At 57.2% G+C, this 13,167-nt stretch overlaps 1 protein-coding gene and 1 non-coding gene across 9 annotated transcripts in view; both read left to right on the forward strand.

Moving 5' to 3' along the window:
• The window catches only part of PRRC2B (proline rich coiled-coil 2B), an 88,810-nt gene extending 79,027 nt beyond the window's left edge, over positions 1-9,783 (forward strand). For 3 of the 8 annotated variants that reach the window (XM_086684313.1, XM_086684315.1, XM_086684320.1), the window contains 6 exons: positions 96-223; positions 797-1,037; positions 3,777-3,956; positions 4,537-4,628; positions 6,757-6,838; positions 8,154-9,783. In XM_086684313.1, the coding sequence (XP_086540439.1) occupies positions 96-223; positions 797-1,037; positions 3,777-3,956; positions 4,537-4,628; positions 6,757-6,838; positions 8,154-8,288 (858 nt within the window). In that variant the 3' untranslated portion in view covers positions 8,289-9,783. Of the gene's footprint in view, positions 1-95; positions 224-796; positions 1,038-3,708; positions 3,730-3,776; positions 3,957-4,536; positions 4,629-6,756; positions 6,839-8,153 lie in introns of those variants that run through there. The other 5 variants (XM_086684314.1, XM_086684316.1, XM_086684317.1 and 2 more) reach the window with 4 other exon arrangements.
• On the forward strand, positions 2,963-3,046 carry LOC112851790 (small nucleolar RNA SNORD62). Its single transcript, XR_003222819.1, has one exon. It is a non-coding gene; the product is annotated as a small nucleolar RNA SNORD62 (small nucleolar RNA).
• Positions 9,784-13,167: the final 3,384 nt, after the last annotated feature.

Consider the following 13,167-nt stretch of genomic DNA (forward strand, 5'->3'; position numbering starts at 1 on the left):
AGTGTTCGAGCTGCTGCGTGGAGCAGGGGGTGTGGCGGGGGGCAGACACCCACCCTGGAGGGCACTGCGGTTACCTGCCTGGCTTCCCACCGCAGGCTGCCGCTGCCCAGCAGATCCCGATTTCCCTTCACACGTCTCTGCAGGCTCAGGCCCAGCTTGGACTGAGGGGCGGGCTCCCCGTCTCCCAGTCTCAGGAGATCTTCAGCTCCTTACAGCCCTTCAGGTGAGGTGCAGCCAGAAGCTCAGGCCCCCGCGGCCTGTGGACGTGCCCCTCTGGACTGTTGCCGCTCCGCAATTCTCCACTCGGCGGTGGGTTGGGGGCGTGGTGGTCTCGGCACTGCAGAGTCGTCATTGACCGGCTGCAGGAGCTGCCGTGGCTTGATAGCACTCGATGGATGGCCTTGTTTTTCCTTTCCCTGTCACCCTACCCCTCCTGAGCCCCTCCTCTTCCCATCTCCCACCACCCTCGGTGGGCTCTTCCCACGCATCTGAGGTCCTGCACTTTTGGCGTCCCCTGGGTTTTCCTGTGCCTTGTACAGCCTGGATGATTTCGCTCATGTAATCGAGTGACGCTCAGACTGCGGTCTCTAGACCTGCAGCATCAGCACCATCTAGGAGCTTGTCATAAATGCAAGTCCTCAGGCTCTGTCCCAGGCACTTCTGAGTCAGAAACTCTGAGGGCGAGGCCAGCTGTGTGGGTTTTAGCAAGCCCTCTGGGGGATGGTGGGGTGTGCCCTCATTTGAGACCCCCTGGTGTAGTCCTGCACCCGACCCACTGTCTGTCTGGCTTTTGCAGATCTCAGGTGTACATGCACCCCAGCCTGTCACCGCCCAGCACCATGATCCTCTCTGGAGGCACGGCCCTGAAGCCTCCCTACTCGGCCTTCCCAGGCATGCAGCCCTTGGAGATGGTGAAGCCCCAGTCCGGCTCCCCCTACCAGCCCATGAGCGGAAACCAAGCCCTGGTCTACGAGGGCCAGCTCGGCCAGGCTGCTGGCCTGGGTGCCTCGCAGCTGTTGGACTCCCAGCTTCCACAGGTCAGGAATTCAGCCCCTCTCGCCCAAAACACTGGGGTTTTTTCTTCCACCACGGCTTTCTCCCTCGTATCTGCCTCTCGCTGCGTGCTGACTTACATGCTGTTTGCGACCATTGGGACTGGTCCTCGGGCTGCTAGAACTGGGGCCAGGTCTCCCACCTCATGTGCCTATCCCAAGAGTGCTGCTTCTCCCGCGGCTTCTCTCCCGCCCTCAATCTGGGGGGTTGAAGATGAGGTGTGCGCGTCCTCCTGGCATTCCCACCGATGCTTCTAGACCGCTGTCCCTCCCTTCTCCCTGAAACCCCAGCTCTGGAGCCCATAGTGTTGACTACCGCACTGGCCTCCGTGTTGCTGTGAGTCCATATTTTGAATCTAGCATTTGGCTTCATGTCATCCTCTCCCGTGACCGCCCGCACTATCAGACACCTTCGGGGGTCACCCCTCTCCTCCTTTGGCCCCTGGCCCAGTCTCTGCGACACAGCTCCTGTGACAGCTGCTGGTGGTTTCGATGTCTGCGTAGATGATACGTCGTCTCTGTACGCACAGGCCCCCTTGCCTCCAGCGGTCCGCTGTGCCCATGATCCTGTCTGCATCGGTCACTGCTAGAAACTGTACCTCTTTCTTTATCTCAAGATTAAGGGTCCTACCCAGTCACCGCCTCTGCTTTCTTAGCTCTTTCCCTCTAGCCACCCGGCTCCAGCCACCTTTTTATCACCTTCCCCCTATGGGCTCACTTCCTTCTCTGCTCACTTCCTCTCTTCTCTGGGCCCCCCTGCAGTGTTTCCACCTTGGTGGAGTCCAGTCCCGCCATTGCACAACTGTGTGTGCCGGGAGAACACCAGCCCCGCTCAGACCACCTGCGGCTGCACGCCGGCAGCCGCACTCAGGCCCGGTCCCTCCCCGCCGCCCCGGCACCCGCTCCTGACTTGGAGCTTCCTCCTCACCACCTTCCACCCGTCTGCGTCTTGCTTACGGTGTCCCTAGAATAACGAGATCTCGTGTCGGGTCTCCTGTCACAAGGGTGGGCTAGTCGTGCCCGGGAGAGGCCCCCTCACCCCCCGTCCCTTCCAGCCAGCCTCCTGCTCGCTCCTACAGCACATGTGCCGTCAGCACACAGACGAGCTGCTCGCAGGGCCACCTTCTGGGAAGGAGGGTCCTCCGGATTATACCCAGACAACCCTATTGTTCCTCCTTTGAAAAAAAAACAACAACAACAAAATTGTGTAAGCACACGCATCAGACCCGATGGTTATTCTTTGCTCTCGTCCTGCTGCCCTGTCGGCCACACTTGACCCAGAGATGCTCGTTCCCCCAGAGTCCAGTTCTTCGCTCCGTTCACGGGCACCATCCTGGCGAAACCCTCCTCGTTACCCGCCTTGTCTGTGGTTTCTCCGTGTCCCGCGGGCTCTGCTCTCCGACCCCTGTCTAGCCCTGTGGCTCTACGTCCCATCCAAACCTGTCTTCCTGCTGCCCCCCAGCTGTGTTCTGCAGCCCGTGGGCTACGCGTCGCCTCTGCTCTGGCGTCTTGCGGCCTCTCCTGCGTGACACATGCTGGCACCAGGTCCAAGACCTGAGTTCTCCTGGTCCTCCTGGCTGTCGTGTCCGTGTCCCCTGTAGGTCCCCACTTCCCCTTGCGCCTCCTCTGATCCTTCCGCAGGGGTCCCGTTGGCCCTACCTGTGGAAAGCATTCCGAATCCAGCCATGCCTCATCCCCGCCCTCCACCTTCCTCCCCATCCAGGCTCCTGTGGGGGCTCCTCCCTGATCTCCCGCCTCTGCTCTTGGGCCTGACAGTCTGTTCTCAACACACCAGCCACGGTGCCCCCGGAACACAAGTCTCCCGAAATACAGTGCTGTCCTCCTCCTCGTCCCGCTCCCTGCTGTGTGCAGGGAGGAGTCTGGGGTCTGGAGGCTCTGGCTGCTGCTCGTCTCAGTGATGCGATTCCAATAGATCCTTCTGACCCTCCACTGTGGACTCAACGCAGGGGGTGAAGAGGAAAGTGACTGAGAGACGACAAGTGGCTTCCTTGCGCCAGTCCCGAGTCTCCAGGCCCCTCTCCTCCCTGTCACCCCCCCACCCCCCACTTTCTTTTGATATAACGGCCTTCAGAAGGATCCAGAGTCTCCAGTTCAGTTCCAGAACCCAGTTGTGTCTTGTTTTGTATCACCATTAGAGCAACAGCAAAGCAACAGAGGAGTTTTGCCTTTTTGTGCTGCACCAAAGAGGCCAAAGATACACATCCACACAGCTTTCGTCTCTGGGGGCTCGCTTGGACGTTGCTTCCTAAGAAGCCTTCCTGACCTTCCCTTCCTCTTCCCCATCCCCCACGCACATGGGGTTTGCTGCCCACATTCCACGTGCTGGGTCCTTGCTGCTCCCTGGTCTGACCATGTCCTGGTGCTTCCCCGGCACGTAACGTGCACTGAGCAGACCCTGGCTGGGTGCGAGCAAGAAGGTCTGGGGTGCACGTGGCTCTTGCAGCCCTAGAGAGGAGCCGCGTGCGTGGCCTTGGGCTTATCTTCACCCCCTGCCTTGTTCCGGCGATCAGACCTGCCCCTCCCTCAGAGGGTGTGCTCGAACAGAAACCCAGAACCTACGGCTGTGCAGAGGCCTCTCTTTAGCTGTCTTGAAACGAGAACCTGAAGCATAATCTGTGTTTACTCTTGGGGGCAGGTGTGACCAGTAGTCTGTGGCTTTCTCCCCAACATCCATGCCTCCTCTTGACTGTCCCTGTCATCCAGCAGCTGACGATGCCGCTGCCTGGCTCCCAGCTGCCTCTGCCTCGGTACGGCTCCGGGCAGCAGCCCCTGATTCTGCCACAGTCCATCCAGCTGCCACAGGGGCAGAGCCTCTCCGTCGGGGCTCCCCGACGAATCCTTCCACCTGGGTCCCAGCCTTCGGTCCTTAACACCAGCAGAGAGGTAAGGATGACTTCATCCTGTCGCGTCCTGGGGAGAACCCTTACTAGCTAGTCAGGAACCACTGTTGTGGCAGAAAGCGCCAGAGGTCTAGGTGAGGGGCAAGCTCTTGGCCTCACCAGACCACTGGTTTCCTGCTCGTGGGGAACCCCATGGTGGGACCCCCTTGGTTCCTGTGTAAGCTAGCGATGGGAACCAAGGCCCAGAGCAGAGGGGAGGAGTGTGGTAGCTGATGCTGACGCTTGGGCCCTTCGGCCTGTGGAGCCGCTGTGGGGCCATTTCAGAGACCGGTCCCCCAGATCCCCAGAACACGTGTCTGGCCTGGGCTCTGCTGATGGCCGTCCTGGTGGTGACGCACAGACCTCTCTCCCCACTGCACTTCAAAAAAACAAAAACACAGAGTACAGTTCCCACTTCCAAGAAGCCGCCTCCTGAGCCTAGACTGGGGGGCAGGGGAGTACGCATTTCTTAAGAGAATTCCTCGTCCGCAGAAGTCCTCATCGGCTCTGCACGGGTGGTTCGGTGAGGGCCAGGTGTCTCCAGGGCCATCGAGTGACCCCTCATTCCTTCTTGGTGTCTTTAGTCCTCTCAGATGGAGATGAAGGGCTTCCACTTTGCCGACAGTAAACAGAATGTTCCTTCAGGAGGCTCCGTGCCATCGCCGCAGACTTACAGGTAAAGAAATGCCCTGGGAGTCGGGTGCTGCATCGCCGAGTACTTGGTCTAGATGCGACTCAGTGGTGTTGGCGAGTCCTAGGGGACCAGGGAGCGCCCCAGAAGGGCCCTGAGGCTGGGTCCCCTTGGAGGCCACGTGTCACCTTGAAGTTTCAGTGCTGGGACACGCTCCTGTTTTAGTTAACCATGGAGAAATCAGGAACTGTCAGAGCAGTTTGCCTTTAATCATCATCATAATAAAATGCTCTGGTTTGGGAGAGCTTTTTGGAAAGGTAGGAAAAGGAACAACGGACGTTTACTCGTGTGAGGCCCATCCTGACTGCTCACAGCTTTCTCACCAGATTTGACAAAGGATTCACTGGCCAGGAAAGTACACACCCTGGAAGGCGGGGAGAATTCCCTTTCCTCAGGGCTGCCTGTCCCCTGCACCAGGCCTCTGGCCCTGCCAGGCCGGTGGCTGCTGGCCTCACGGGGGCGTCCGTGCCTCCCACAGCGTGGACCGGCACCTTCTCTTCGCGTCCTTGGCCTCGGTCTCTGCCTCCAGTAGCTGCCCCAGGTCCCTTACTTAGCTGGATCTGGAGGTGGCTTTGTGTGAATCCCTGTGCTGAATTCCTTCTACTAGAAAGTGGCAGAACCAGTGGTTCGCTGACCTGCTCGCCCCTGAGGAGAAGTGTGCGGGGACGGGAGGCGGCACGCTGTGGCGTGGGGCCCACGGGTGGGTGCAGCCAACTCTCGTCTCATGTGGGAGAAGCCTGGAGAGCCCTCGGGCTTGCAGGGCAGGGGGTGGGTAGAACAGACGTGCACGGCTCGCAGCGCCCTTGCCCTGTGAGAGGTCAGCAGCCCGGCTCCGGGGCGGCCCGGGCCCCTTGAAGGGAACGCTGTTGCACATCAGGTCACCATCTCGAGTCTTCGTGCCGTGGCCACGCTGCCCCGTCGCTCCTGGAGTGTCGAGGCTGCGTTTCTCCCCTGTCCCATCTGTCTGGTCCTACCATACTTCCACATTTCCAGAGAAAGGCGTTTTTTGTGACCTTTTCCCCATTTCATCATCTTTTCTGTTCTTCTTTTATTCTCTTGGCTTCACTTATTTTTGTTTATTTGTTTTGTTCCCCAGCCACATTTTTCACAAAGGTCAAAACAACAGAACTGTAGGAAAGGTGCGGCCCGACAGCCACACAAACAGTGAGCGTAGGTTGGACCAGAGGGAGCTTCGCAGATGAACAGATGCTGTGTCTCCGTGGCTGCCACAGGTGGCATTTAGCCGCATCCAAGGACAGAGACCAGCCGGAACACGGAAACTCACATGACAGGAGTCGTCCGTGTCTATGTAGCGTAGGAATGGCAGCAGCCAACTCTTTGGAGAAAGACTATGTAGAAAACATAAACATTAACGGATAGCCTTTGTTCGGCCGGCATGTTAGCGGGGTTGGGGAAATCGGTATATTTTCACAGAGCAGTGTTTCCCGTGTTTTCCAGACGCAGAGCTTCTGAGGCACGTCCTGCCACAAAAGGGCCCTCCGGTCAGGTCCTTGGACGTGCTTATTGGGGGTCATGCTCCTCAGCACGAGGGGGGTCTAGGTACCCCCGCCATCGCGGGTCCTGACAAACTCAGCACATACCACTTCTCAAGCTTTTGACCACAGAATCTTTTTCTCCACGTGGCATGTAATTAGCGTCCACGAGAACTGATTGTCCAGTCAGTGGAACACATTCAGAAAGACGTCCCGAAAGATTTTTGTTGCTCTTCGTTTCCCTTTCCGCCCCTCCCACCCCCATCGTATACAAAAGTGAAAACCTAAGAAAATACTCCGCACCGCCCTTAAGTCAGCTGCATAGACCGTGTGTCTGGGTCACAGAATCCCATTGGCCCAAACCCCCCAAACCCTGAGAGACGGTCGGTGCCCGTCCACCCGTCTGGTCAGTGTCTGCCCACGGCAGGGGCCTTGGCCTCTGTGCCCTCGGGTGCGTCTGCATGAGCCGCCCCGGCACCCTCTGCACTCTGGCTGTCCGAGGTCTTGGCTTTCCTCTGTCGGAGAGGGTGCCGCCCGAGCCAGGGCCGCGCTGTGTGCTAGGCTTGACTCCATTGTCTGGCGACGCGCGTGTTCTCACCCCCTGCCTTTGGTTTTTTCAGGCCTAGCTCTGCTAGCCCCAGTGGGAAGCCCTCTGGATCAGCAGTTAACATGGGCTCTGTGCAGGGACACTACGTTCAACAGGTAGAAGATGGCTTTCCAGACCTTCCAGCCCCGGACGCTTAGGCCCATCTCCAGGCGCCAAAAGAGAAGGGACTGTGTCCAACCCATTTGAGTGCTCCTCTTATAAAGAGAGACGTGCCCTAAGCGCTTAGAGTGTGGCACCGGGAGCCGGGAGCCGGCAACCGGCAGCCTGAGTCCCTCCTGGCGAAGGCATTTCTCCTCTTGACGGGCGTCTGGATCCTTCCTTGTCCTGCAGAGAAGGGAGGATGCGGATTCCTCTGAGGAGGTGGTGCCAGAAGGTGGACTCTCCTTCCACAGCGATTTGGGCTGTGAAGGCGCTGGGACTCGGTTAGGTCTGTGGGTCAGCTCTAGAAGCCGCGTGTGTGCATGTGCGTGTGTGTGCGTGTGTGCGTGCGCGTGCCGGCTCCAGTAAGTGCTGTGTCTCGTCTCTGTCTTGGCTGGGTGGGATTACACGTGGAACGACGCCTTCCCATTCTGTGACAGAAGGGGTTTCTCAGGGTCTCTGCCTTCAGGCACCGTTCTCGGCTACTGCTCTAAAACGCGATGGGGCTCCAGAGCTCCCACGCATCAGGCGTGGTTTTTTACTAATACCGCATTCCTGGCTGGTGGAGGTGGAAGTTTGATTGGTTCCCTGGAGGGTCGCTCCTTGAATTGCTTGAACTGAGCTGCTAAAGCTTTCTTCCAGAGTTTGCACCCCGGTGGGGGGTGGGGGGGGTGGGGGGCAGAGTCGAGGCTGGCCGCTCTGTGACCCGTCCACTGCGCAGAGTTGCAGGTCAATGGGACCCTGGCTGGGAATCTCGAGGGCATACTAGGGTCCTGGGGAAAGGTCTCCACAGAGCGGGAGGCAGGGGAGGTCCAAGATCGGGGAGGACCAAGTCCACCTAGTGGCCCCGTGCCCCTCGGCAAACATCCGGGAGTTCCGACTCATGGGGTGCACTTGGATCTGCTCGGGGGCTTTTTACCCTTGGGCCACGGGGGGCACTGATTTGAAAAGGTCTCTCGGGTCGGCCTGGGAAGTGGTGCTCCTTCAGAGGCCTGTGGGCATCACAGAATGCTTCCCGGAGGACCCAGCCTCTTCCTGCCTCTCCGAATCACCGCCCTCAGCACCCGTGGGAGGGGAGAGAGCCTCTCACGCCAGTGTCCTTCCTACTCACGCCAGTTCCTTCTCAGTCCGGTCCTTCCACCAAAGGATGGGCTTCTTAGGGTGGCTTTCCTCTGTGACTCAGAAGCAGTCAGGGGGCGGTGGGGGCTGTGTATCCAGACCGGTGTTTCTGCGGAAGGGTGACTGTCTTTGTCCCCATTCATCTGTCCAAAGGCCAAACAACGAGTGGATGAAAAACCCAGCTTGGGAGCTGTGAAACTCCAGGAGGCCCCCTCGGCCGCCTCCCAGATGAAGAGAACCGGAGCAATCAAGCCTCGGGCGGTCAAAGTGGAGGAGAGCAAGGCCTGAAGGTGCTTGGCCACGCCTCGCCCCCCGCCTTGAGGACAGGGCCCCCGCTTGGCCTTGGCATCTCACTAGATCCACCGTCCAACCACCTGGCCCGGACTGAGAGACCTCCCTTCTCTTCTCCACTCCTGAGAGCTCCATCGTCCAACCGGCTTGCCCCCGTGGATACGTGACATCGACCTGCTCGCTTTAACACGAAACAAGCAAGCAAGCAAGCAAGCGACCCCGACCCCACGTCGTCCCCACCTCCTTTCCACCGTGACTGTGGAGTGACTCCCACCTTCGTGCAGTACAGATGAGCTCGCCCCCCCAACCCCGCCCCGCTCCGCCGCCGGGTCCCCAGCCTTCCCGGCCCCAGGCACAGTGGTTTGTCAGCAGGGCCGTTGTAGTTGGAGGCTTTTTGTTGTAAAAAGCAGCTGAAGTTTTTACAAAGGCGGAAGGAAAAGAAAAACAAAAACACAAGCTATGTCTGCGTAGCTGAACTTTTCTACTTTGCCATCCTCTCCCTCGCCTCCTCCTGTTCCGGTCCTGCCCTTAACCGCGTCTGCCGCTCCGCTGGTCCGTCGCTGCGATCCCTTAACACCTGACGCAGGCGGGCGCCCCCCCACCCCCCGCGCTTCCTCCGTCGGTGAACCGGTGCCGGGCCATGCCGGGGGCGGCTGCCTGCTTGGGAGCAGCGAGAGAGACAGGGGAGGTGGGTCAGTGTCACGGTTGGATTCTCGCCCCTGGCCTGAGGACCCCTGGAGTCTAGGGACAGCCCAGTGAAGCTGATGATGATTTTAGCATAGGAATTACACAGAGTCTCTGTCCTGGACCCTTCTACGGCCGGTGGACATGCTGACCCCTGGGCACCTGAGGGAAACCACGGAGATACACAGTCACCGGCGTTTTCCGGTGTGACCCGGACGGTGCGAGCTGACCGGCGCCTCCGCGTCTGGCGCTCCAGCACCTGGGGGCTGCTGTTTGACCCGCACGCCCTTCTCGAAGCCTTCCATGACATGCCCTCCTCTTTTCTTCCTGAGCCTGTCTCTTGTCTGGATCTTCCTGTCCTGCCATCTTTCACCCAGCTCGTCCCCGGAGATCGTGAGGCCCCTTCTCGTGGGGCCCCTTCTCGTGGGGACAGGGGCGCACGGACGGTTGTCTGACTGGGTCTGCGGCAGAGGCGTGTGGCGTGCAAGGCTGCTGGGAGGGATCCCTTTCTTTTTTCTCTTTCTTTCTTTTTTCTTTTTCTTTTTTGGCTCCCACTGGCAGACCCGGGTTGTTGGGACAGAGGCACCGGAGCTGGGCAGCGGGTGTCCGTCTCTGCGGACGACTGGGGCAGGGTCCCGGGGCAGGGAGGGTTGAGGGTCTGACCCTTGTCCCTCAGCAGCCTGGGGGCGGCCTCGGGGGAAGACGACAGCCTCTTAAGTCTGCAGCGATGCCTCTGGCAAACTGTTTGTGTGAGCCATTTTATGCTGGTTTTTTGTTGTTTCTTCTTAAAATAAGAACTAGAAGGAAATCGTCCCAGGTTTTGTCATTCCAGGGAGAGGGGAAGGGAAATGTCAAGTAATGCACGTGCTCTGCAGAGCATCTAACCAGCCAGCCCGCTGGCAGCTCCTGGGAGGATCTGGCTCAGAGGACAAGCAGCCGGTGAGTGGGGACGTGCCCCGCAGAGTCCACCCTGAGTGCCAGCACAGACGTGTAACACTCTGTGGCTCTGAGCTGTATGTTTAGGGCAGGGCCTCAGGAACCGCGCACGCGACTCCCTGTCCCCGTTCCCTGCTCTAAGGAAGCGGGGGCATGTCCTGCCCGCAAGGGTGCCGGGCGTCTGCGGGGCTCACCCGGAGAGGGCCGGCTTTCCCGAAAGCTGCCCTGCTTAGTCTGCAGCTTGCCGCGCTCCCCCTCCTGCCTCCACCCTCAGACCTTGCTTACCAGCTGGTCACCTTCATGCCTGAAGCTTAGCTTACTCTGAGGTCCATCCTCGAAGGGCCGCTCACTCGAGGAGTTGCCCGCACTCAACCGCCCCCGTGTGCGCCCCTGCAAGTGTGTGACTGCTGTCCCCGTGACCAGCCGCCCTGCCCACAGCTCCCCTCTGCCACCACCTGCCCCCGCAGGAGCCACCCTCGCTCACCTGTACACTTAGAAACACGGCCACACCCTCACACCTAATTCCGGTGCACGTTGTATGTCAAAAGGAAAAAAAGGTTTTCTCGTTTTGAAATTCAACAGAACAGTCGTGGATGCCGTTACACACTCAAGACGTACCCTGCGGGCAAACCTGCCGGCAGGGTGACAGTCCTCCCTGTTTTGAGAAAAAATAAAAACAAGGTCACCTGTTCTCCAGCCCTTCTCTCTACCCTTGTATTTTCTCTCCTCCCCCTCCCCAATAAAAAAAAAAAAAAACAACAAAACACTAGAATTTATTTATATGTATTGATGTTGTAGGTCTAGGTGAAAACCAGTAAATGTTTCACTGCTCTATTTATATATAATGTCTGAATTATTCTGTGCAGGAAAGGCCAGGAAATTGCATGTGAAGTTCAGTGCATTCACCACCTCCGTGTGCCCGAGCTGCCGTCTCTTTCCCACTAAGATGCAGATTTTAAATTGGACTCGGGGCAGAGGGCAGACCTGAGGCCTGCCCGACGTCCCGTCCCTTCCTTGGTCTGATGAAATGCAGTTTTATAGTGCAGAGGTGTTTAAGGTGCAATATCTCTTCCTTTCATGTGGTTTTAGAACCACGCTCAAGGTTAATGGGGCTTAGGGTCTTATTTTGGTTTCAAACCCTCATCCTCAGAGTGTAAATCCACGCAGAGGCCTCTGCCAGGATGCCGTGGGGCCTTTGGTGGGAACAGGCGAAGACCAGCACTTAGCTTTCCTGCTGCTGAGATGGAGCGGAGGGGAGGGGAGCGGTCGGAGCTCTCTCACCGCACCTTTGCCTCCCTTCCGATGCTGGCAGCTTGGCCTTGGCCATTGATGGTGCGGCCCGTTGCTCGGCAACAGGCGACCCTGCGGTAGTGTCCGTCCAGCGTCAACTACTGAACAGGGCGAAGTCTCAGAGTGTGGGGTCGAGTATCCAAGAGGCATGCACCCACTGAAAACTTCTCTGCCAGTTGTATTTGGTCTGGTTTTCTTTACTGTTGCTTCCCCCTTTTTAATCCACCTTACTTTTGTTTTCAAACTTGGAATTCATACACTTCTGGCTCTGGGTTCCTCAAGAGGGAAAACAAAGGATGGACCTACACACTCAGAAATCGGTTGGTTGAGTTCAAAGCTGTGGTCATCCAGCCACTTCTTGGGGATATTGGGGTATCTTTGTTAAATGTCGACATCGGGTCTCCAACTACGCCCTCGCCTTCCCGTCTTCAGGATCTGCCTTCTGGATGGTGGGTGAGGTTTGTGAATGATGCTCAGAGCCAAGGACGCTGAGGGTGTGCACGTGGTTGCACGGCCGTGTTCAGAGACGGCCCACCGAGGCAGTGTGTGGCAAACCGGTAAAGCCCCTCCCTGCTGTTCTGTTTCCCTCCACCAAGCGGCTGCATGTTGCCCCTCAAATCTGTATTTGTCCCTTTGCACTTCTTGCAGAGCAAGCCTGGGTTACAAGGTCAGTTGGAAATGGCCTTTGACAACCGAGGACACTACAGAGTGCCTCTGCTTTGTCATGGTTTGTGATGAATGGGAAACGCAGACTTCCGGAAAGCCAGCTCATCCTGCTTGAAAATGAGATGGACCTGAGACAGAGCTCACCTGGGACAGGGTGGCTCAGTGTTGGGGTCTGACACTGTCCCCTAGCCACGCCCTCCTCCAGGACCACCAGCACATATTTGGCTAGTGATCTTCAGGCACATCTGATCTTGCTGTTCACCATTTCCCCACCCTGGCTGGGGGACAGTGTCCCCAGGACCCTGTGTTCAGCATGTTAGGAAGCCTCAGAGTGGAAATTTCTATTAAGGCTCTGTGTGGATGACTTTCTTCCATTGTTTAAAGGGGATACTGTACTCTTAAGCTTTTGACTTCAAGCCTTGTGTAGTAAAAGGGTTTGGGTTTTTTGTTGTTGTTCTTAAGAGGGTTGTGTTTTGTTTTTGTTCCCTTTTGTTTTTATTTTGGCCTTTCCTCTCTTTGTCTTTTCATGTAGACCAGATATTTGAAAGGGCAGACGATGGCTAAAGGTGTAATGTGCAGCTTGTTTATACGTTTTCTGGGAAGCTTTTGCCTTGGATGGGAAACGGAATCATGGATTCAGCAGGCCATGGTGGCACTCACCCTTTGCCCTTTCCCTCCGATCAGTACCTATTGTTTCTCCTTTCAAATATGTGATTGTACTAGCTCTTTCCATATGAAAGAATTCTCCTTATTTAAATAAAAAAAAAATTAAAAAAAAAAAAGCCCTAAAGCTGAATGTGCTTTCTCAGGCTGTGTGTCCCTCGATTTTCTGTCATTTGACAAAATTAGAGATTTTACAGAGTGCTTAAGGAAATCCAGAGTGACTTGGCTGAAATGCTTTAAAGCAAGGTGGGGGAGGAAAGGGATCGAAACCTGTAGGTGGGGTGCATCTTCCAAATGGGTTTGCATTAGCAATCTCCGTCCTTTATCCGTGTGATATTAAAGGTGTGCAGGACATCTGCCTGCCCTCCGCCCTCCCCCTGCCTCCCATGAGAAGTGGGTGGGTCAGAGGAGCAAGCATTTGTCACTTTTTTTTTTTTTTAAGTAAGCTCTATGCCGAAGGTGGGTCTTGAACTCATGACCCTGAGATCAAGGGTTGTATCCTCTACCCTCTGAGCCAGCCAGGCATCCCTGATTTGACGTTTTATTGGTGGTGACCCCTTCTTTTGCTGGGAGGAGAAAGGAGTGCAGCGCTTTGGGGTAGGAGAGAGGAGTTCTTTCGTCTGGGGGCAGTGAAGGA

The sequence above is a fragment of the Puma concolor genome, chromosome D4 (assembly GCF_028749965.1).
Source record: "Puma concolor isolate L17-30 chromosome D4, mPumCon1.1.hap2, whole genome shotgun sequence".
Taxonomy (NCBI): Eukaryota; Metazoa; Chordata; class Mammalia; order Carnivora; family Felidae; genus Puma; species Puma concolor.